Source organism: Gossypium hirsutum, chromosome D07 (genome assembly GCF_007990345.1).
Source record: "Gossypium hirsutum isolate 1008001.06 chromosome D07, Gossypium_hirsutum_v2.1, whole genome shotgun sequence".
Classification (NCBI taxonomy): Eukaryota; Viridiplantae; Streptophyta; class Magnoliopsida; order Malvales; family Malvaceae; genus Gossypium; species Gossypium hirsutum.
In genome coordinates, this window is record NC_053443.1 from 8,394,945 (window position 1) to 8,419,852 (window position 24,908).

The 24,908-nt window shown below is 32.1% G+C and overlaps 2 protein-coding genes across 5 annotated transcripts; one reads left to right on the top strand and one right to left on the bottom strand.

The window, feature by feature from the left end:
- Positions 1 to 298: 298 nt before the first annotated feature.
- On the bottom strand, positions 299 to 3,469 carry LOC107953489 (protein SPIRAL1-like 3). The gene is made up of 3 exons (XM_016888810.2): positions 3,126 to 3,469; positions 2,122 to 2,430; positions 299 to 637 (listed from the first exon to the last, which is right to left on the bottom strand). The coding sequence occupies exons 2-3, from the start codon at positions 2,401 to 2,403 to the stop codon at positions 557 to 559; spliced, it is 363 nt and encodes a 120-aa protein (XP_016744299.1). The 5' UTR covers positions 2,404 to 2,430; positions 3,126 to 3,469; the 3' UTR covers positions 299 to 556.
- A 14,538-nt stretch (positions 3,470 to 18,007) lies between these two features.
- On the top strand, positions 18,008 to 22,469 carry LOC107953487 (uncharacterized). 4 transcript variants are annotated; one of them, XM_016888809.2, is made up of 8 exons: positions 18,052 to 18,148; positions 18,285 to 18,929; positions 19,065 to 19,814; positions 19,914 to 19,995; positions 20,156 to 20,225; positions 20,889 to 21,074; positions 21,203 to 21,263; positions 22,035 to 22,469. In XM_016888809.2, exons 2-8 carry the CDS (start codon positions 18,308 to 18,310, stop codon positions 22,199 to 22,201), a joined length of 1,938 nt encoding a protein of 645 aa, XP_016744298.1. In that variant the 5' UTR covers positions 18,052 to 18,148; positions 18,285 to 18,307; the 3' UTR covers positions 22,202 to 22,469. The 4 variants fall into 4 exon arrangements, with proteins under 4 accessions (XP_016744296.1, XP_016744297.1, XP_016744298.1 ...); XM_041097342.1 differs by having other exon boundaries at positions 20,159 to 20,225; XM_016888807.2 differs by having other exon boundaries at positions 18,008 to 18,148; positions 18,285 to 19,814.
- The last annotated feature ends 2,439 nt before the right edge of the window (positions 22,470 to 24,908 follow it).

Consider the following 24,908-nt stretch of genomic DNA (forward strand, 5'->3'; position numbering starts at 1 on the left):
ATTTTAAACTAGCATATACTTCTTTCTCATTTTCTCTCCTCTTATCATTTCAATTTAAAAAAAATTAATTTTAATACATTAAGATGAAAAATAATCCTCCTCCTATTTTCTTTCCTCTCACTTATATTCCTTAGCACACTCAAATTATTCTCTTCCCAATTTTCCATTTCCTCCTCTCAATCCTTCACTTTTCCACCCAACTAAAAACACCCTTAAAAAATTAAAAAAATTTAGACAGCAGACATTAATATTCAAATCGATAAAACATACCACTTTATCACAAATATGCGCTCCCATGTAAGCAAGTTTCCATTTTTGCTTGAATATATTACTTTAATATATGATAAAAGATACTTATAACACTTGATGAAAGGATTGGATAAGCATGGTTAGCTAATAGTAAGCAGTTGCTTAGATAGGAAAAAGCTTAATTTGAAGTTTCCAGAAAGTCCAGGATGGAAGGGAAACCAACATATTGTTTATACTTAAATATTTTCTGTCCCAAACCTTTTAGGACAACCATAAGCAGTGGTTCCAACATTTAATATCTCACATATCACTTCTCACTGCCACCAAACAGGTAATCCAAGGAAGACCCACCGCCAGGCGCTGCGTGAACCTTAGTTGTCCGGCGCTCCTGCCCAGACAAAGTTATCCAACTATTTAGTTTATGCTTACTTCAAAGAAAATAAATGGTATCGAATTTTAAGCATGAATGTTATAAGCATGTGTGATGCATGCATGATTTTGCCAAACATAAGGAATAAGAAAACCCTTTGAGGGGCATGCTAGAAACTATAAAATTATAAGCTAATACGATGATAAAACTTATAATTTAATTTTGATCTCAGCATACGGATATTCATATCCATATCCCTACATGATACTGGTGCACTCAAAGTTCAGACCGCTAAATCATATAACCGAAGAAAGGGAAAACAATGTAAAGTTGGCAATTCCCTGACCCAAGCTTTCATAATTTAGTAATAAACACGGATGAAGTCAGAAATTTTGTGTTAGGGTCAAGATAAATTTATAAAACTTGAGAGTTTATGTTAAAAATATCAAAATTGAATTATTATTTCTTAAAAGGGGCCAAAATGATTTTTTTTTCTTTTTAACCAGGCCGAGGATCCTACCCTTTGGATCCACCCCTGGCGACAGAGGTCAACTTCCCTACAATAGATTATGATTCCAAAACATTTACTTTATATTAAATATAAACAGAGGTCAACCAACAGTCAGTTGAGGTGGTGAGGACCTCACCCCTAATAAACATTTACTGTATATTAAATATTCCAAAACATTTTTTCTTAGGGTCAACTATAATAGTAGTCACTCAACTATTGGTCACCCAACTATTAGTACATTTATTTTTTCGGTCACCTGACTATGAAAAGTCACAAAATGGTTCCTCAATTATTCAATTTTATCCTTTTTTTATCATCATCTAACTAACGATGGCAGCTTTTAAAGTTGGCATAATAACAACTTTAACCCTCAACATTTATACATTATGTCAATTTAGTCTTGATTATGAAAAATCATACCATTTACACTTAGTGTAATTTGGTCTTTTTTTTGCAATTTTGCTTTTCTTTATGACCCTTTCACCTAAAAAGCTAAAAGATAAATTTCTTAGCTAAAATTTGATTGAAAATATACGCAGAAAAAATAGAGAGACTCAAAAATCCAATATGAGAAGCACGCTTGTTGAGAGGGCTTTACCTTATACACTTTTGGCCCAACAGGGATTAGTCTCAAAACTCCTAGTTAGAGAAAAGAAAAAAAGGAAATGCTCCTCCTGAATCCTTACATATTATTTCCTAATCATTTATGTCAAATGAACTCATCTAGGAGCTTCAGCATATGATTTTAATTTTATGCAAACTGCAAAGCAGAACATAATTGCCAGATGTGATTTTTTCTTTCTGTTCTAATTATATATGAGATATAGACAATCATAAAGTATTAGCATCATTTTTGAAAGTGAGTATGATATTATAGATGGTGAAATTTAAGCAAAATGTAATTCATCAATTCTTTATGTAGATCAACTGCAGACATTTGATTAAACATTACTAAGTCACCATTTAAAGAGAATTGAGACTAGTGTTCTACCGTAAGAAAGTTGCCACAATTCTGGCCATCAGCTCGGAAATAGTTGTTCGTTTTGCTCCCTGGAACACCTGCAGGGATCTCCTTAGCATCACCCGATGATGGTGAAGCAGTGGTCGGTTTTTGCACGGTTTCCTTCACAACCTCAATCTGCTTCTGAGGAACTTCACTACTGGTGGTGCCAGTACTCATGACATTGGTTGGTTTCGGAGGTGGAGCTTCTCCGCTCCCGAAAAGGTAACCCAAAGAACTCTGTCCCCCACCACTGCTGACTCCACGACCCATGTTCTCTAACTTGGGACTTCTAAGCAACTAATTCATGAAGAAACAAATATTCCAGTAAACACCAATAGATCTATAGTTATAAACTGAAAAAAAAATTAACAAGAACCATTTACGTATATTGCTCGGACTCAAAGTGAGTTCTGACATGGATTTACTTAATGTTTCCAAAGTAACATGGTTATCTACAAAATCCCAAACTTCAATTCAAGTTTCAGAAATGAAACTAATTACAGATTAGATTAGGTAAAATCCAACACATAATGCAGTAGGATTCCCATTAAAAAAATGTCATTTAATCAAGAATAGCCCGCTAGTAAACCCAAATCCAATCTGATTCAAAGTCTCACATTGAGCTGAAAATTTCAGTTTGATGTGAAACTTAACAAGCAAATCATCAACAAAAGATCTAAAAAAGCCAGATGCAATTACATAAATGAGATTCAAAAACATTTTCAAGAAGATTTAAGAAAAAAAGAAAAAGAAAGCCAAATGCCTAACGTTTCATCATACAATATCGACCCGGAATGTATAACACCATGTCAAAGCATAAAGCGGAAAAAATATAGTTCGCGAATGCATAACGCCATGTTATTAGAGCATAAAGCGGAAAAAACAGATCGAATACAATCAGGATTTTCTCAGGAAACAAACAGAAATAAATAAATGAAAAGAAATTTGAGCATCGGTTTCCTTTTTAGAAAAATTTAGGTTTAGCTTCTCACCCTGTTTGATTGGTTGTTCTTTGATCAGATCTGGAATCTGAAACGAAAGCAGAGAACAAGGTAAATTATGGGTGGGATTTTTTAGATTTTATTTTTCAATTGTTTTATTCAATAATAATTTCTTTAAATTTTAAAAGAAAATAAAATAGGCCTAAATTATTGGTTCCACCGCTTACTATTCGATAAGAGGAAACTACGTGGTACTCACTACCACTCAACTATTGGTAATTTAATTACGTAAATGGTAACTTAATAATTTAATTTTGTCCTTTTTAATCATCATTTGGATAATATTGATAGTAATTTTAACACTCAATATTTATAAATTATCTCAATTTAGTCTTGATTTTAAAATAAATTAACCTTTAACATTTACATATTGTGTAATATGGTTTGTTTGTTTTTTTTTGCATTGAGGATAAATTTTAAATGAATGAGAAAATATGAAAATTATTACCTTGGATTTTTTATGTGTATATTTTCAATCATTTTTAGTTGATAATTTTATTTTTTTAGCTTTTTAGGTGAAAAGATCACAAAGAAAAACAAAACTGTAAAAAAAATTAAATTACACAATGTGTAAATGTTTAGGGTTAGATTTTTCATAATCAATATTAAATTGACACAATGTATAAGTGTTGAGAGTTAAAATTGTTATTATGACAACTTTAAAAGTTGCCACCGTTAACTAGGTGATGACCAAAAATAACAAAATTAAATAATTAAATAAAAATAAATAAATATATTAATTGTTGGATGACAAAAAATAAATTACTACAAGTATAATTCACTTTAACGGAAAATGTTTTGGAATATTATTAATATAAAGTAAATGTTTATTATTAATCAAAAGAGTAATTAAGAAAATTTGCATCAAAATTAGTTCTCAAAACAATTTAATAAGTAAATTGTGACAAAAAAAAGATTAGGAACGAAATGATATGATTCAAATAAAATGTAATAATATTATCTTTTAAAGGAATTAATATTATTAGTTAAGTTAAACTTAGTGTTTTTAATTAATTAAAAATATATTAAATAAAATAATTATATACAAATATTCAAAAAAATTGAATAGCGTTTTAATTAAATTGAAATTTTAAGTTTTAATTTATTTATAAATCTTAATATATATATATATATCAAATTTATTCTATATAAGATCCAAGATAAAATTACTGCAAATAAGAAAATTAACTTGATTTTATATATATTTTTTAAAATCAATACCGAGAATAAAATTGGGTGGGGCAGAATTTTACAAATATGCCCAAAAAAATTATTTATAAAATTATTTAAGAAATTATTATTTTTTATGTACGTTATTTTTGGAGAGAGATGAAACTGCGTTCAGTAGGATGCATTTTTATTTTCTCTCTTGAAAATGTGTTTTCGGTAACAATTTCAATGTTAACTTTTCTAATGACTAAAATGATTCCAAAAGCCAATAATCTTTTTATATAAATCCCTCTAAACTTCATTATTTTCAACCAAATACTCAATAGACATTCGGGATGCCGATGATTATATATATTTTTTTGTAATACTTTCAAATTGAATATTTTGTTTTCTTTCCCAAATGTACACTTATTTACAATATACGAAATTTGCTTATTATTGGTTTGTTTTGTACCATATCATATTGTGAGTTTAAATTTTACAATTATTTCTGTTACTTTTTCATTTAAGTTTTTTCTCCGCCCATTTGTTCAATACAATATTTTGAGAGAGCAAAGAATTGCTCAAAAGGTACGGAAAAAGATTAAAACTTTGGTTTGTGTTTTCATTGCATGAGTTAGTCTTTTAATTAGCTTTTCTTCAATATGTTTCCAGGTTGTATGGACATGTTGGCTTCGTATGCCTTGAGCTCCTACAGTAACTGCATAACCTTGTCGTGTCTCCCCGCTTCTGAATATCCATATTGTCTCGTATTCGAGTTGAGTTTGGCTAACCTTTTAGCTTACGCCATGAGTTCTTATCCGACACCAACTCAAAAGGACCATACGAGGTAAGCGGCCACATGTTTTCATCTGGGACAAGTGGGAATTCAGATTTTCGAACATTATACGCGCATTAAAGATTGTAAACTTCGTCAACATAGGTTATGCAATCTACACGTGCTGAGGCACATGCCGCAATTGTATGCGTGCATGAATAACGAAGCTTTTGAAATCTCTCACAGTCACAGGTTATTTGTCTCAAGTCTACGCAGTATGCTCCGCCAATAACTCCTTGGTTGGGTCTATGGGGCTGTTTAACCCAGAATATTAGATTTGGTTGTAAGTGGTACACTAAAGTCATTGAGTTCACAATTTCTACATTTCCTCCAATATCTTTCGTGAGTGACACACTAAAGCCATCACCTGAGAAGTTAGGACCGCTTTACAACTCGAGGTCTAAGTTGACGGTGATTGTACCATCTCGGGTTGAAGTGTAACTAAGGTTTCAAGTTTCAGAGATTATCAAAGGATAAAGCATAACCGGGGTCGTAGTTGACGGTGCTAATGTGGGCACGACAACTAGATTCTCTTCATCAGATAAGCATGATTCATAAAACCCATACACAAGTGCAAGGAAGGAAAACACAATGGGTCTTCCAGTATAATCAAGTAAATTGTGTTGTCCATCTTCACCGAAGGCATTGACCTTGTTAGTATAATTTGTTACACCCCAATTCTGTCACAAGTTATAACAACAAGGTCACCGCTTTTGGTGGTGATGAATAAAATGTATTACTTGATTATAATGAAACGCCAATGTGTTTTTCTTCTTCGTGCTTGTGTATGAGTTTTGTAAATTATCCTCTTTTGATGAGAATAACTCGTTGTCGTGCCCACATAACCACTGACAACTACAACCCTATTTATGCTCTATCCATTGACAGCATAACTTTTGTAAAGTTATGAAAAAAATTTATATTATTTAAATCCCAGGAAATTCTAAAGTTATGATCAATAAATTTATTATAAAAAATAATTTACATGCTATAAAAGTGCTATAATATATTTATGTATAAAAACTTATGGCCAATAAATCTATTATTTCAATGTTCATGATATATATATTATAAAAATAATATACTTATTTATAGAGAAAATGTTATTGTTATTTTTTAATCATAACTTATTTTTGGACAATTTATAAAGCCTTTCTTATAAAGGTTACACCTTATAGATTTTATATTATTTTTGTACTTAATTTGCATATTATAAAAAATAAGTATATTTAAGTTTTTATAATTAAAGTGATAGATTAATTGGATTGTAAATTCAAATATTATAAAGTCGATGTTAGTTGTGCAAATAGAAAATATTTTATTGCATTATATGGAAGAGTAGGTGTAACACCCCCTACCCATATCCGTCGCCGGAATAGGATACGAGGTATTACTAGATTTTACTGAATAATTTTTTTTAACTCAATATAACCCGTTTATAAATATCTACTATTCCCTAAAATTTTAAAACCGAGACCAATCCAACACAACCAATCCATTTCAAAATATTTTCAATATAGATTTACCGTATTCATAAGGTAATCTTATCACATACCAAAACCAAAATTTGTTAGCCATATTAATGGCTAACCATACATTCATTCCACATTAACATCTACTTTACTAGCTTATACATGCCATTGATTTCCAAAATAAGTTTCTTTATGTACCGAGATCTTGAGGTTGATAGTGTGATGCTTCTCCGACCAAATCCGACCTCCGAGCTCTTAACACTACAAAACAGGGGAAAAAGAAACAGGATAAGCACTTTGTGCTTAGTAAGCTCATGTAACAAGAGTTATACTTACCTAATATTTTCCATACAATGTAATAAACATTCATACACCCATTCCATACATTATTCCCCTATCATGCACAAACTCAACATTCAAATTAGTCCAATAATTTCCATGTATCAATAATTTATACCATGATTGATGAGCTCATCAATACCATGATTTCCATTTCCTTGTTATTTTTCCATATTTACCCCGTTGAACTACTTGGAATTTTGATGGATTTTCAGAGGTACACTTTAGTGTACAATTTCGGGTCCGTCAATTCATATTCATGTGTGCACATTTCCATTTCAGAGAGCACACTCCCGCGAACCTCATCCTTGCAGCGGGATTACCAGTCCAGGCTAAATCCCCTGTAATATAAACTCACAGAGTATTGTCGGGATTACCAGCCAGGCTAAATCCCCTGCATTGACAATTACTCTAATGAGCTTGGATCTGAATTACCAGTTCAGGCTAAATTCAGACCCTAATTCGGATTACCTGTCCGGGCTAAATCCATTTTCCACATATTCTTCGGGAGGGCTATATCAGGATAGGATCACCCGTCCGGGCTAGATCCTTTTTACCATCAATTCTTTTTCAGAGATCCATCGAATTTTCCTTTCATTCAACCGGGATTTATTTCCTCTTTTCATCAAGTATATCAATACTTCATGAATTATCATACAATAAACATACAACTCATATTCACAACAATTACAAACATTTCAAGCATTTAAGAATATAATTCAAGTTACACGAACTTACCTCGATACTTGTTCGTAAATAAAAATCTACCAATCCTGATGCGGAATCCCGGATCTAGACACAAGAGAAACACAAATTAGAAATAAAATGAGAATAAATAAAATTAGTTAAATAATAAATAAATAAATAAAAAGGATAGATTTGCCCTATGGAACCCTTGGTTAACTTGTAACCAAAAACGCCAATGATTGAGCGGCTCCCTACGAAACCCCTAGAAGAAGAACCTCTAGAAACACCGATGAACGGGAAAGAAATTTGAATATTTGCAACTCCGAAATACCTTCAAAAAGTAACAAACTCCAAACTAAATAGCAAGAGAAGAATCACCTCTACTCTAAAAAAATTTGCCTCACACAAATTTGAAAGAAAACAAATACTCTTCTTTTTTATTCCTCCCTCAATGTGTAGAAAACAAGCCTATTTATAGGCAAATTACAAGAGTAATTGAATCCTAATAAAACTCTTTCAAGAGTAATTGAATCCTAATAAAAAATCTTTAAAGAGTAATTGAATCCTAATAAAACTCTTTAAAATTATCTAAGAAAATAAATAAATAATAACCTAACCAATAAAATTACTTAACTCATAAATGATGTGTCCCAACCAATGAGAATTAAGTAAATAATAATAATAATAATAAGATACATAAAAAATTAATCCACCAATTTATGGGCTTTTACTATTCCAAGATTGGTCCAGTGAATTGCATTCCCGTATTTATCAATGTCACGAACATGATGAATTAAATTTGTCGCAACAAAGTCTTGGACAAAAGCATTCATCTTTGATTTTAATTGTCGTGCATTGCTTCGAGTGATTGGACCACTAGGAAAGACAACCCTTTGAGTGTCACCTCCTTGGCTCGTATCATTCTCCCCCTCTTCAAGAAGATTCGTCCTCGAATCTGAACCTACATCAAATTCAAAAGGAGAAAGATCAAAAACATTGAAAGTAGCACTAACACTATACTTACCAGGAAGATCAATGCGATAAGCATTGTCATTTATTTTCTCGAGTACTTGGAATGGTCCATCTCCTCGTGCTTCAAGTTTATTCTTTCTCTTAGAAGGAAATCGTTCCTTCCTCATATGCACCCATACCCAATCTCTAGGTTCAAACAAGACTTGCTTTCGCCCTTTATTAACTCGATGTGCATTGGACTCATTCTTTTTCTCAATGGCTTTACGAGCCTTCTCATGGATCTCTTTCACTAAATCAGCTTTCCTTTCACCATCTAAATTAGCAATCTCATTCAAAGGTAAAGGAAGCAAATCTAAAACAGTAAGTAGATTAAAGCCATATACAATCTCAAAAGGAGTAAAACTTGTAGAAGAATGAACAGAACGATTATAAGCAAACTCAACATAGGGCATCCATTCTTCCCAAGATTTAACATTCTTACCTATTATGGCTCTAAGCAAAGATCCCAAAACTCGATTTACCACCTCGGTTTGACCATCAGTTTGAGGGTGGCATGTAGTAGAGTAAAGTAATTTAGTACCTAACTTACTCCATAACACCTTCCAAAAGTGACTAAGAAATTTTGCATCTCTATCGGAAACGATAGTCCTTGGGATTCCATGTAATCTCACAACTTCAAAGAAAAATAGATCGGCAACATGGGTTGCATCATCAGTCTTATGGCATGGAATGAAATGAGCCATTTTAGAAAATTGATCCACAACCACAAAGATGCTATCTCGTCCACGCTTTGCCTTGGTAAACCTATTATAAAATCCATTGAAATGTCAGTCCAAGGTGAACTAGGAACAGGAAGAGGAGTATATAGACCATGAGGCATCACAGTGGATTTAGCTTGTTTACAAGTAATACAAGTAGAGCAAATTTTCTCAACAAGTTTTCGCATGTTAGGCCAATAAAAATGCTCATGTAAAACATCATAAGTCTTAGTGACTCCAAAATGACCCATAAGACCACCACTATGAGCCTCTCGAACCAACAATTCTCGCATTGAACACTTTGGTAAGCATAGTCTATTATTTCGAAAAAGATAGCCATCATGCTTATAAAATTTATGAAATGCACCATGTTCACATGCGTCATAAATGCTTGCAAAATCAGAATCAGTGGCATATAAATCTTTAAGATACTCAAAACCTAATAACTTAGTATGCAAAGTACTAAGTAAAGTGTACCTCCTTGATAGAGCATCAGCCACAATATTATCTTTACCTTTCTTATACCTTATAACATAAGGAAAAGATTCAATGCATTCAACCCACCTCGCATGTCGCTTGTTCAACTTACCTTGTCCCTTTAAGTGCTTAAGTGATTCATGGTCAGTGTGAATCACAAACTCTTTTGGTAAAAGGTAATGTTGCCAAACTTCTAATGCCCTTACCAAGGCATACAACTCTTTATCATAGGTCGAATAGTTCAAATGTGCTCCACCAAGTTTCTCACTAAAGTAGGCTAGTGGTTTACTATCTTGCATGAGGACGGCACCTATACATACACCAGAAGCATCACATTCAATCTCAAAGTCTTTTCAAAATTAGGTAAAACAAGAATAGGAGCATTACATAATTTATCTTTAAGTTCATTAAATGCTAATTCTTGCTTATTTGTCCAATGAAAAGATACATTCGTTTTAATAAGTGCAGTCAAAGGCGAAGCAATTGTGGAAAAGTTACGAACAAACCTGCGATAGAAACCGGCTAACCCAAGGAAAGACCTTACCTTAGAAACAGTTTTAGGGATAGGTCATTCTTTAATTGCCTTTACTTTCTCCTCATCCACATGGATTCCTGTAGAACTTATCACAAAACCCAAAAAAACAAGCTTATCCATACAAAATGTGCATTTTTCAAGATTAGCAAAGAGTCGTTCATGCCTTAACACATCCAATACTAATTTAACATGCCCAACATGATCATTCAAAGTTTTCCTATAAATCAGTATGTCATCAAAATACACAACGAAAAATTTTCCTAAAAAAGGTCTAAGTACGTTGTTCATTGATCTCATGAATGTGCTAGGAGCATTAGTTAAGCCAAATGGCATGACTAACCACTCATACAGGCCATACTTAGTCTTAAAAGCAGTTTTCCATTCATCACCTTGTTTCATTCTTATTTGATGGTAACCACTTTTTAAGTCAATTTTAGAGAAAATACATGCACCATTAAGCTCATCCAACATATCATCTAATCGAGGAATTGGATATCGATACTTTACCGTAATCTTGTTGATAGCACGACAATCAACACACATTCTCCAAGAACCATCTTTTTTGGGACGAGAAGTACAGGAACCGCACAAGGGCTTAGACTCTCACGAATCAACCCTTTCTCTAAGAGATCTTCAACTTGTCTTTGCAACTCCTTAGTTTCTTCAGGATTGCTTCGATAGACTGGTCTATTCGGAATACTCGAACCAGGCACAAAATTAATTTGATGTTCAATCCCTCGTAAATGAGGTAATCCCTTAGGCATTTCAGAAGGAAATACATCCTCAAAATCCTGCAAAAGATCAACAAAACAACTAGGCAAATGTGTATTAGGGTTAGTCAAAACAAAGTTTTCCCTAAACCTAATTATTACAAATGTTTGTTTTGTACAAAGAGCAAATTTGATATCTCGAAACCTAGCGAATAAACTCACTTTCTCATCTCGTGACTTGTGTGTGCAATCACTCACCAATGTTGGGCCTTTAAGTTGGCTTTTAACACTAATGGCCTCTTTACTCTCAGCCTTTTTCAATGATTTTACCTCACTTCCCTTACCCATCTCACTAGCAAGTTTGAGTTGATCATTGTAGACTTCTTGAGGAGGAAGTGGAGCCAAAGTAAACTTCTTTCCAAGGAACACAAAGGTATATTGGTTAAGGAACCCATCATGATTTACTCGTCGATCAAACTGCCATGGCCGTCCAAGTAATATGTGCCCAGCTTGCATTGGAACAACATCACACAAAACTTTATCAGAGTATCTACCAATGGAAAATGAAACTAAGCATTGTTTAGATACTTTTACCTCCCCACTATCATTCAGCCATTGCAAGCAGTATGGCCTTGGATGCTTCACACAAGGTAGGCCAAGTTTCTCAACAAGGGAAGAACTCACCACATTGGTACAACTTCCACTATCGATGATCAATGAACTAAGCTATCCACCAATCAAACATCTCGTGTGAAAAATGTTATCTCTTTGTTCGCGCCCTTCCTCTTTAAACTGGACATTTAAAGCCCTTCGAGCAACAAGTGCTTTCTCACCATACTCCAAGTATTCTTCGTACTTATCATGAGTATGCACATCATCAGCATCTTCCAAAGGAGGCATCTCATCTTCGTTATCAGACTCAAAATCAACCTCGCCATCTTCTCGAATCACCAATGACTTTTTATTAGGGCATTCTCGAGCATAGTGACCCCTTCCTTGGCATTTGAAGCAGGTAATATCTTTTGGCTGCTTAATGGCACTAGGAGAAGTAGAAGAAGAAGATGGAGCTTGATTAGTAGAAGTAGAACCTTTAAATGAATTAGGCATACCTCTATCTTTGGAGTAAGTTCTAGGCTCATTTGGCTTGAACCGTGCATCTCTCCCATTCCACAATCTATCATCTTGTTTTTGCCAATTTCCTTTCCAAGCAGGATTAGAAACTGAACTAGCACCCATCGGTGTCCATTTCTTTCGTAATTGCTTTTCAATGGTGAGTGCGGTTTGAAGCATCTCTTCAACATCCATGTAGTGTTGTAACTCAACTCGATTTGCAATCTCAGGCTTTAGGCCGGCAAGGAATCTAGCCATAGTTACCTCAGCCTCTTCAACAAGATTGGCTCTAATCTGAATAGTCTCCATCTCTTTGTAGTAGTCATCCACAGATCTATCTCCTTGAACAAGATGTTAGAGTTTTTGATGGAGTTTTCGATAATAGTATGGTGGAACAAACCGTTTTCGCAAGATGCGCTTCATTTCAACCCAAGTAGTAACAGGTTGTTCTTTATAAAGAATCTTGCTTTTACATAATTGATTCCACCATGTTAGTGCATAATTAATGAACTCAGCGATAGCGTATTTTACCTTTTTCTCATCAGAGTAATTGTAACAAGCAAAGACTGCTTCCATCTTTTCCTCCCAATCAAGGTAAGCATCAGGATCATTCTTCCCTGAGAAAGAAGGAAATTTTGGTTTGGGGGTGTTATTGTTTCGTTCCACCCTTTCTCTAGGTACATACTCGGACTCAAAGTCATCATCAAAAACATGGTCCTCCCTTCGTTTAAAAGTTCGATCTCGCGAATTTGATCGGCTTATAAAGGCTTCATTCAACTTCTTGTAATTATCGGCAATGTATCTCTCTTGAGTTGTAAGTTTTGTATCAAGATACTCCCTTTGCTATTGTAACATCTAGGTCATGCGATGTTCGACTTGAGTTTGCAATTTTTTCATCTCTTTTTGTAACAACTCGACCAAAGGATCATTCTCTATTTTTTGCTCATCCTTTTCATTTTTACTAGTTTGGGATCTAGTGAGCGGCATGGTATCTGTGAAAGATCAAACAAACAAGCACAAGAAAGAAAAAATAATAATAACCTCACTCGTTAGCTCTCAAAAGAATAACTCTCTGAATGATTCAAAACTTGTAAATATGTTTGGAGAGGGTTACTAATCAAGATCAAATAACGAAGGTGCAAACGTCAAAGAAACAATGAAGGCCCTAATTGCTTTAAGAGGCCAATAAACTTGACGATGCAATTTGTAATGGAGGCTACACGGATGAAGGAATTATGCGTGCCTTTAATATCTGCTAACACAAGAAGAAACAATGTGTTAGAAAGCGTAAGAGAAAAAAAACGTAGACCTGCAACGATCCCTAACTCTAGAGTCAAAGAAAAGCTTTAATAAAAAGAAAACTTAAGAAAACTTTACCCAATTTAAAAAAAAACAAAAATCAGAAACGTTCGGTGTCTTAAGATTTTCAAAAAAAATTAAAGCTTTAATTATACTTGAGTCAAGAAAAGAAGAAGGAAAAAATTCAATTTTGAAAAAAAAATAAAAAAAAAATAATAGGAAAAGAAGAAACCTACGTATGAGAGGTAGGCAACTTTTTTTTGCGCTGTTTGCTTTTTTTTTTAAAGATTTTTCTCAACTCTTTTTTTTTGCGCTGTTTGCTTTTTTTTTTAGATTTTTCTCAACTTTTTTTTTGCGCTTTTTGCTTTTTTTTATTAACTAATTTTTTTAAATCGACGAAATCGATGAAAAGTGTTTTTGATATTTTGACTCGTTTCAGGTATGATTTTAGCTTCAAAAATAACACCGAATGACCTGAAACTGATACCAACTGATGCGGAATCCCGGATCTAGACACAAGAGAAACACAAATTAGAAATAAAACGAGAATAAATAAAATTAGTTAAATAATAAATAAATAAAAAGGATAGATTTGCCCTATGGAACCCTTGGTTAACTTGTAACCAAAAACGCCAATGATTGAGCGGCTCCCTACGAAACCCCTAGAAGAAGAACCTCTAGAAACACCGATGAACGGGAAAGAAATTTGAATACTTGCAACTCCGAAATACCCTCGAAAAGTAACAAACTCCAAACTAAATAGCAAGAGAAGAATCACTCTACTCTAAAAAAATTTGCCTCACACAAATTTGAAAGAAAACAAATACTCTTCTTTTTATTCCTCCCTCAATGTGTAGAAAACAAGCCTATTTATAGGCAAATTACAAGAGTAATTGAATCCTAATAAAACTCTTTCAAGAGTAATTGAATCCTAATAAAAACTCTTTAAAGAGTAATTGAATCCTAATAAAACTCTTTAAAATTATCTAAGAAAATAAATAAATAATAACCTAACCAATAAAATTACTTAACTCATAAATGATGTGTCCCAACCAATGAGAATTAAGTAAATAAAAATAATAATAAGATACATAAAAAATTAATCCACCAATTTATGGGCTTTTACTATTCCAAGATTGGTCCAGTGAATTGCATTCCCGTATTTATCAATGTCACGAACATGATGAATTAAATTTGTCGCAACAAAGTCTTGGACAAAAGCATTCATCTTTGATTTTAATTGTCGTGCATTGCTTCGAGTGATTGGACCACTAGGAAAGACAACCCTTTGAGTGTCACCTCCTTGGCTCGTATCAAATCTCGAACTTTTTTTTTTCCTTGATCTAGCTTCGTATTTGAATTTTCCGGATCTAAATAAATAAATTTAATCATTAATATAATACATTTCATGTTCATATGTAACATTCTCTAAAATTCCATTATTATTTATAGTGCATTCAAAGCTGTCTTACTGAGTCACAGTCGCTAAATTATTTATATCTTGAGCTAAAAAACTCCAAATTAAGATCCGTTAATTTTCCCTGAAACTAGACTCACATATCTTCTTACCATAAAATTTTTAGAATTTTTTGTGTATCCAATAAGTACATTTTATTCTTTAAAGTTCCCCCAGTTTCATTGTTTGATAGTTCCGACCCCTCTTCACTAAAAATTAATTATCTCATTGTACAGAATTCGGATGATGTTTCCGTTTATTTATTATGAAAATATACTCATCAAGGATTCTAACCATATAAAGTATAACTCATAATAATTTTTGTACAATTTTTAATAATTTTTCCAAAGTCAGAACAGGGGAACCAGAATTCATTCTGACATTGTCTCACAAAACCTATTATATCTCATGATTTACAATTCCATTGAATCTCATTGTACAGAATTCGGATGATGTTTCCGTTTATTTATTATGAAAATAGACTCATCAAGGATTCTAACCATATAAAGTATAACTCATAATAATTTTTGTACAATTTTTAATGATTTTTCCAAAGTCAGAACAGGGGAACCAGAATTCATTCTGACATTGTCTCACAAAACCTATTATATCTCATGATTTACAATTCCATTGCTTACACCATTTCTTTTATAAGAAACTAGACTCAATAAGATTTAATTTCATATTTTATTCATCCTCTAATTCAATTTTTACAATTTTTGGTGATTTTTCAAAGTTAACCTACTGCTGCTGTCCAAACTGTTTTAGTGCATGAGGTTAATTACCATTTTTCCCTAAACTTTCAATAAATGATAATTTCATCCTTGCTCAATTAACCTCTCAATTGAGCTGATTTTTCCTAAATTAACACATTATTCCATCACTTTAAACTACTTTATAACCTTTTGAAATCATAATTTTAGCATTAGACTTTAATTCCAAACTTTTTCACAATTAGGTCCTATAAATCAATTTCTATTGAAGTCACCTAATAAAATCATCTCATAAACAAATTAAAGCTTCAATTTCATGCTATTTCATCATAAACTTTCAGCACATATTCATAGAAACTTTCAAATTCATTCATAAAATCAAAAACTAATGAATTTAGTAATAGGACCTAGTTGTAAAAGTCTTAGAAACACAAAAATTACAAGAAAAAGGCAAGAATTAACTCACTTGGTGCAAAAATTATGAAAAACCAGCTTGAAGTAACCCTTAGGACGTTTTTGGCTGATGAGAATGCAAAAAAAAATGAATAGAAATCTAGATAATTCCACTTTAGTCCTAACTTTTAAAGTAATTTTTGCAATATTTCAATTTTACCCCTAATTCTTCAATTCTCCTTATTTTTCTCAACGTATGCCGCCCAAAATATCTTCTTTTGGGATTATTTGCAATTTATGTCCCTCATCATTTAACAATTGAGCTATTTAATCCTTCTAGTAACTTTTACACCTTTTCAATTTAGTCCTTTTTACGTAATTGACTATCCAAACATTAAAATTTTCTAACGACATTTTTATACCATATTACTAATATTTCATAATTATTTATAAAATTATTTTTGACTCGATTTTACGAGATCAAAGTCTCGATACCTTATTTTTACCCAATTTCTTCAATAATTTCTTTTTCTAACTAACCACTAAATCGATAAAATTTTTCTATCGATATTTTCATACGATTTTCCTATCATATCAATATTCATTCAAAAATATTAAAATAAATTTATCTTTAAATCGGATTTGTGGTTACGAAACCACTATTCCGACAACTTTGAATTTGGGCCATTACAGTAGGATACCATTTGAAAGAATGATACTAGACATAGGCATAAAAGATAGCTCGCGAACTATTTAATATGTGATATTCAATGCCTTGAAATGTGGTTGAAAATACATTTATCAATGTAAAAAAATATTTATCATATTAACAACATCAAACATCACGTTAGTAAAGTATCAAAAAAAATAAACAATGTTTGATTGCACTAGGATGTTGCATAACTTCAATCATATGTGAAACCGAGATGATTAAGGGCCTGTTCTTCATTGCTTAAAAAAAATACTTCTGACTCCAAAAGTACTTTTGGAAGAAAAGCTGTGCTAAACAAGTTACTTTTGGCTGAAATTTTTAGTTTTTCCTCTCCCAAAAGTACTTTTGGTGCTTAATTACTTTTTCACTCATTCAATAACATAGTACTTTTCTTTTCTTTTTCTTGGTGCTTAATTACAAATGTGTTAAAATTATTAATTAAAAATAAAAAATATTTTTTAAAATACTAATTATAAATATTTAATGGTTATATTTAAATATTTAAAATATAGTTTATATATTCTAATTAAATGTTATAAATAATTAATATTTATTGCTTAAAAATATTTAAAATTTATATTTCATATATTAAAATATTAACACCAAGTTATAATAATTTTTTTATATTTTTACTAAAATATAATAATATTAACTAATTTAAATATTATTTAAATGCATATTTGTTACTTGATAATAACATGTCTAAAATGGACATTTTATTTTTCAAAAGTATTTTTTGACAGCAATGCTAAACACTCAAATTTTAAACCAAACTTTCCAAAAACACTTCTCAAAAGCACTTTTCTACAACACTTTTCTAAAGCATTGCCAAACTAGCCCTAATACTTCAAAAACTACATAAAAGAAGAAAATTTCGATAATCATAATGATGTAGATTCAAATTCAAATGATAATAAAGTGTATAACCCAACAAATATGCACTAAAACAATTAAATAAGAGGTTTGTTTTTCTTGTTATATTTATTAATAATCGTGTTATTGAATACTTTTTAAACTAACATAATACATATGATAATTAATTTTAATTTTTGTTACTTGTTTAAAATTTATTTTTATTATACCAATAATTTTTATATGGCAAAAGGAAATTATGATATAAATTGTATTTCGTTATCAATCAAACACATCTAAAAAATTATAATTTTTATAATTACAAAAGAGTAAAATTGCTACTATAATAATTACACTTTTATTCAACAACTCTCTAATTTTCAAACATATCCTAAAATTTTAAAATATTTAATGATAAATCATTATTTCAAGTTCCTTTATTATTGGGTTTAGGGTTTGGGGACGGAAGACAATATGACAATAAAACCCTATATGCAAAGTCTGCAACAACTTTCTGGGTCGGCGCTGCTCATTATTTTCAGGTTCTTCTTTAAAACATTTCCCCCTTTACCTTCGCTCATTTTTAAGGGATTGTTTTGATGCTTCATTGCTTATTTTTATAGCTTTAATCTTCTGCGCTATTTGTTTTAATTTTTAATTTGCGGTGAATGAAAACAGGATCGACCTTGGAATTAAAAAAAATGGAAGTGAAAAATGTTTCAGAGTCATCGGTCTCGGATGCTAAATTGAGTCGTTCTGAAAGGAAGAAACTGAAGAAACAGAGGATGGAACGAGATATTGAAACTAGAAATGGTGAATCCCTTGACAAAGCAGCTTGTTTAGGAACAGAGGACGTTGATTTAGGGGCAGAGCAATCGAGTCGTTCGCGTAAGAAGAGAAAGAGGAAAGAAAATTCTTTTGTGGAGTCATCGGGATTGAAGGAAGAACCGAACTCGTTAATGAATGATTCCGTGTCAGGTAGAGATTCAAATGTACAGACTCCGGGGAATAATGTTTCGGAGAGTCCATTGAAAGGACAATCGGCTGATTCAGAAAGGAAGCGAAAGAGGAAGAAAAAGAAGAGTAAAATGACTACATCTGTGGAAGTTGACAACTCTTTGGTAGATGAAAAGAATAAAAGTGATTCTCATTTGGAGCCTGGACTGGAAGGGGCTCAATTGAATGAACAAACTGTTCAAGCGGAAAGTAAAAGGAAGAAGAAGAAGAAGGGGAAAGGAAAGAAGACAACGCTTAATGTCATGGAGGATGAAGATATTAGCTCAAAGAGCAATGGCAAGGACAGTAATGAAGTTGAAAATGAAAGTAGGTGTACTGAACCTCAAATTATTAATGAAAAGAATATTAGAAAGGAGGATCCTATTTCTATATCTGAAACTGTAGAGTCGAAAAATACTAACAAAATTTCTTTGATAACTTATAAGCAAAGTGATTTTTCAGGAATTCAAAATCCCCATGTTGATGGAGATATTGTTATGCCTGAAACTGAAGTTATTGAAAAATCAAAAAAGGTAAAAACCCATCACAAGAAGAAGAAGAAGTCTTCTAATCTATTGGGAGATGGTTTAGAACATGTCCAGGAGAATGGCCCAATACAGATTTCTGTTGAGCATAGAGAGAAGGAGCCTACAATTGGTTGTTGGGAAAATGGGTCCGGTGAAGTACCAGTTGGTCACGCAATGCCTGCACAGGCTTCAGGGGAAGCATTGGGCAACAACATAGGCATTGAATCTGATCTTAAAGGAAGGAAAAGAAAGAAAAGAAAGAAGTCGAAGGATGTTGAGAAAGAAACCAAGATGGAAGAAGTTAATCCTTCTCCTTTGAATTTGGCTGTTGCAAAAGATGATGTTACACTAGCAGCTAATGTTTGTCCTTCGAACTTGTCTGTCACAAAAGATGATGTTATACGAACAGCTAATGTTTCTCCTTCAAACTTGGCTGACACAAAAGACAATGTTACACTAGCAGCTAATGCTTCTCCTTCAAACTTGGCAGTCGTAAAAGACAATGCTACACTAACAACTAATGTTAAAGAGAACAATTTCTCACAAACATTGTACTCTTCATTTCAAAGAAAAAGCGTCTGGCGTCCTAGGAAAAAGCTTCTTGTGCTTGATTTGAATGGAATTCTTGTAGATGTTGTTCAACAACCAAAAAGAAAGCCAAATACTAGAGTAGATGGGAAAGGAGGTAATAAATAGTAATTGAAATAGAAATATCTGAAATCTTTGTTTGTCTTCCATTAATTATACTTCGACTGTGGCTCATGTTTTCTTTTTTTCTTTACAGTTTTCTTTAGACCGTTTTGTGTTGAATTTCTCGAATTTTGCTTCAAGACATTTAATGTCGGAATCTGGTCGTCAAGAGTAAAGTATGCTCCTGCCTTTGCTTGAGAAGTGTCTTCCATAGTTATACTGTTATTATTATTATTATTTAAGCGTTGCTATGTTACATAAGTGAACTGTAGAATGTAATGCTCCTTCATGAATGATGCCATGCCTTGACCGTGTTGCTATTAATTGTTGTTGCAGTAGAAACATGACGAAGATGATTGGGCTTCTTCTTAGAAAACAATGGAAACGTGAACTGTTTTTCTGTTGGGTAAGCAACATTCCCTGTGGTATTTAACTATTCCCAGTAATGGGATAATTGCCAAAGTTTTGGTTAACTAATTAGTCTATATCATTTCTTTCTTGTCTTTTTCATCGTATGCATGGCCTTCAATCAATGAACTACATTTAAATGATTAGTTAATCACATAAGGTGGTTTTAATTAGTATGTGTGATTTTTTAAAATATAAATGACATACTGAAGCTGAACTATACAGTATACAGGTTGTATATTATTCCAAGTTCAATTCTATATGCTTATATCTACCCTACTACTAATACATCTATATCTTATGGAACATTAAATGATATAGTACTTAACACATAGTAACACCCAACATTTCTAAATCTATCCAATCCAGCCAGTTGAATCACGAGTATGCACACTCAAAATACTCGAGAGATAAAACAGAACCTAAGCAAACTAGCTTTGTTACTTTCCTTTTTTAACTAAAATAATATTCTTGTTCTAAATAAATCTGATTTTCATCAAGTTTTGTATTTTATTGGGGGGAATATAAGCCAGATATGCAAAACTCTTGTGGGCTAAAGTGGCATGAAATTTTTTTTATAAATGCTTCTCTCTTTTGTAAGTACATTAATATGTTAGTGCTGTGTATAATTTATTCGCCTCATGGTATGGGTTTCTTGCAGGACCGAAAGCTGTGTACAATTACAAAATTCAAAACCCTCGAGAATGAGGAGAAACCGCTTGTTTTGAAGGAACTTAGAAAATTATGGGACAGGTGTTTACCCGAGCTTCCTTGGAGGAAGGGCGACTATGATGAATCAAACACACTATTGTTGGATGATTCGCCATATAAGGCTTTGCGAAATCCTGTGAGTTTTTAAATGTTTTCCTTTATTTGCTTACTCACTTGGTGAATATGGCTTATTTAACACTTTGGATTGTTGAAATTCAAATGCTGCTCTAATACTTATGCTAGCTTCTATCTTTTCATTCGTAGGCAAATACTGGCATATTTCCATATCCTTATCAATACACGGATGCCGATGATCATTCATTAGGTGAGACATGAGTTAAGCATGTTTTAGGGAATTAAAGGTACACAAACAGATTGACCGCGATGTAGTATATAAGCCTTCACAGGGGGCATATTGTTGATCTTACCTTTTAGGCCTTTTTCACAGAAGAGAAAAATGTAAAAGTGAATCTTATTAAATAGGCCCTGTAAATCCTACTCTTTAACTATGTTAAAATCATAAATTTGTTGGGTCCAAATACATCTTTCTTGTCAGGGAAATCCGATAATGGAGTCATTGTATTTGCATGTATTACTGTGTTATAAAGTTGTGTTGACTATATGGAACAGTGTACGTGCAGTCAGTAATCATATTAATGTGATTGTCGTGCCATTATCTCAAGTCGGTTATGCATATATATATTTATCTTCTAGGTATTGTGAAAACATCATTGACTTAAATCATTTTCAGCTGATCTTTTCAACAGTTGGTAATACTTCATTAACTTCTGCAAGATCAATGGATATACCGTTGTTTGGCTTGCCCATAACTTTGTAGATTTGGCTAGTGATGGTTTAGTTATGTTTCAGTAACTGGATATACTCTCATATTTCAGCAAAATTTTTTTGAGGGGGCTGGGGTTGAGCCCAAGCGGCTTTATAGATCATTACCTGTATATGATATTGGTCCATGTTACAGATCTGGCATTAGAGTTTGCATCGACGGTCATCTGTAGTGTGCCTAATTCCTTCATTTTATTTATTCTTGTGTATGCATTTTATCACAATTGTCATTGTTAAATAATGTATGCAACAGCACCTGGAGGAGATATTCGGGACTATCTTGAACGGATAGCTGTAGCAGAGAATGTTCAGAAGTTTGTGGAGCAAAATCCATTTGGGCAACAGGCTATCACAGAGGCAGATCCGCATTGGGAATTCTATTCCCAGGTTATAAAAGATTTGAGGTTACATGCTGGGTAATTCCCATGCTGATATTTTGAATGGTAAGTCCTCCAATTTGGCATCTTTTTAAGTGATGTTAGCTGAGCTGCACTTAGAGTTTTGTTCCAACATTAGGCCTTTCATACTACACACTTGAGATGGCTTTCCTTTTATTGGTAACTCTCAATTCATTTTCTAGTGTCTTTACACATTTGTTCTCCGATGAGTTAAAATGTTGCTTCAATTACACCGATGTATGTTAGAATATGAGTAGGAGGATATAATCTTTCGAGGACGTTTCAACCAACAATTGTTGCTTTTTCTCTCTTTTCAAATGATAGTTATCCCTATGCACCTTGGAATGAGAGCAAACATGAAAATAGAAAGCATTAAATAAGTTGATCCTTGAAATCTCTCTAATACCAAACTAAAAAATATACATAGGTATAATCAAGTGTTAGGTGCAGTAAGGGATATTGTATTCCCAAGGAAAGAACGTAAATTTGAACTTTGGAGTTGAGATATTATTGAGAGAGGCAGTAATGAATTTTGAATATGGATGGTAAAAACAGACATGAAAGATAAAAAAAATAAAATTACATAGGTACAGGTATTGTGCAAGTATTACAACTTCTAATACAATTTTGGACTCTTCTATCTGTTTATCTATACTATTATTTAAGCTTTTGATTGAGTTGGTGTTACAAGTCAACACGGAACCAATTTGGTTAGTGAAAATATCCTTTTGTATTTAAATTAAGTTATATTATTTAAGGGTATTTTAGTCGTTTTAATTTTTTTTAAAAGATCATAAAAAAATTACATATGCTGTGATTTAAACTCATACCACTTGCACTGATAAAACTTTAATCTTACTACTCAATCAATTTTTTTTATTTTGTTCCATATTTTTTAATTTTATTATACATATTTTATTATTTCTATCAATTGATAATGTTTTCGATTAAGTTAATATCACAAGTTGAATTGACACGAATTTAAGATTGATGACAACATCATAATAAACTATTGTAATGCATTTAGGATTCTTAATTTGATGTATTTAGGTTTTAAAATTTTGTTTTACTCTCAATTAATTTTTTATATTTTAATATCATACATATTTTGTATTATTATTAATTAATTTTAAATTATACATTTTATTATTTATGATATGTTATTTTTAAACATACTTGTATATTCTAAATATGTAGTTTTCACGTGTATGTAGTGAATGTGATAAGTTTCGTTTCGATAGAGGGTGTTCCAAGTCTTATAAGTTCAATCCATAAAAAGAATTATTAAAAATTGGTTCGATCGATTTTTTTGGTCTAGTGTAATTAGTTCCAAACAATTCATTTAAAAGTTGGTTTAACCTTTTGTCCGAATTGATGTATGGTTGGTTTTTCGTGTGACCGGTTTGTCTGATCTGAAGGTGTTCATGGCTGGTGTCGGGTTAGATTTAGGTTGGGTTTAGGTATGATATTGTCAGACTTTATATTCGTTCAAGTTCGATTTTGCTTGAAATATGAGTTAAAAATTTTATCCGAGTCTGCACATATTTATAAATAGTTAAATTCATTTTAGGCTTGCTGGCCTTGCTCATATTATTATTTTTTAAAATTAAAAATTTATATTATTTTTAATTTAATATTTTTACAAATTTTATATATTGTTAATTTAACACTTTTTTAATGTTTAAATTATATTAGTATATAATATATATAATATTGTATATTTAATTTTTATGTGTTATAAATTACATAATATATAAAAGTAACATGGTATAAAATATTAGACTTTTAAAAAAATGGGTTGGGCCAAACTCGATTCGTGAATGTTCAAGTTTGAGTTTACTCTATGTTTGCCCTATAAATTTATTTTTTAGGTTTAATATTTTTATTTAAACTCTTAAATTTTAGTTAGAGCAAATAATGTGATTCATGAATAGATGGGACTCCATTTGAGATACATTGTTTGATGTGTATGGGAAGTTGAAGGTTGACCAAAATTCGGAACCTCAACAAACTAACTACCATGTGTTACAGAATCCTTGAAACTTTTGAGGAATATCTCAACATCTCATTCTTGATTCTCATTTTCAGCCAAATTAAATAAAAATGAAAATGAGGTCCAAATCCTGGGTTAGGAATAGAGATGGTTTGAGGTTAATAGAGTTTAAAGAAGTGTTATTAAGGATAAGCAGTTGTGATGTGGTCCCTTGGTGGTTTAATATATACAATGTGGATGGACCCCCACCCCTACAATTGGGCCCAACCTACAGCTGTGCATTGAATCCAATCACTTGATATTCTCGTTTCTAATTTATCAATGCTGTTCCTTCAGTTGTTAACAACCCTGTTTATTATACCTTCAATGCATTCCTCAATTAGCCCATATTGTTTCATTGATGATGATCAGGATGAAGTTAGGAGGAGCCGAGATAAGATTATAAAATTTTGGGACCAGAACTACAAGTTTTATATAAACAAAATACTTAAATTAAATTATTAATGTTTTTATTTAATTAAAAGTTAACAAGGATTAAATTGAATCTTTTAATTTGGGGAGGGACATTAAAACAATTTTTCATTGAGCCAAGCGCACCTTTTGCAACGCCCTGATGATGATGATGGGGACAAGAAAATTATGTTGAAAAAGTATTTCTTTTTAAGGCCATAATTTGGCAATCAAGGAGATTCGGTGAATGTAATTAATAATGTTTCCAATTTTTAATAATTGGATT

Bases quoted from the DNA above. Each gene is read 5' to 3' on its own strand.
- LOC107953489 (XM_016888810.2), bottom strand. From the start codon at position 2,403: ATGGGTCGTGGAGTCAGCAGTGGTGGGGGACAGAGTTCTTTGGGTTAC. The intron at 638-2,121 runs GTAGAACACTAG...TTGTCTGGGCAG, and splicing joins ATTGTGGCAACTTTCTTACG to GAGCGCCGGACAACTAAGGT.
- LOC107953487 (XM_016888807.2), top strand. From the start codon at position 18,308: ATGGAAGTGAAAAATGTTTCAGAGTCATCGGTCTCGGATGCTAAATTG. The intron at 21,075-21,202 runs GTGAGTTTTTAA...TTTCATTCGTAG, and splicing joins ATAAGGCTTTGCGAAATCCT to GCAAATACTGGCATATTTCC. The intron at 21,264-22,034 runs GTGAGACATGAG...TGTATGCAACAG, and splicing joins TGCCGATGATCATTCATTAG to CACCTGGAGGAGATATTCGG.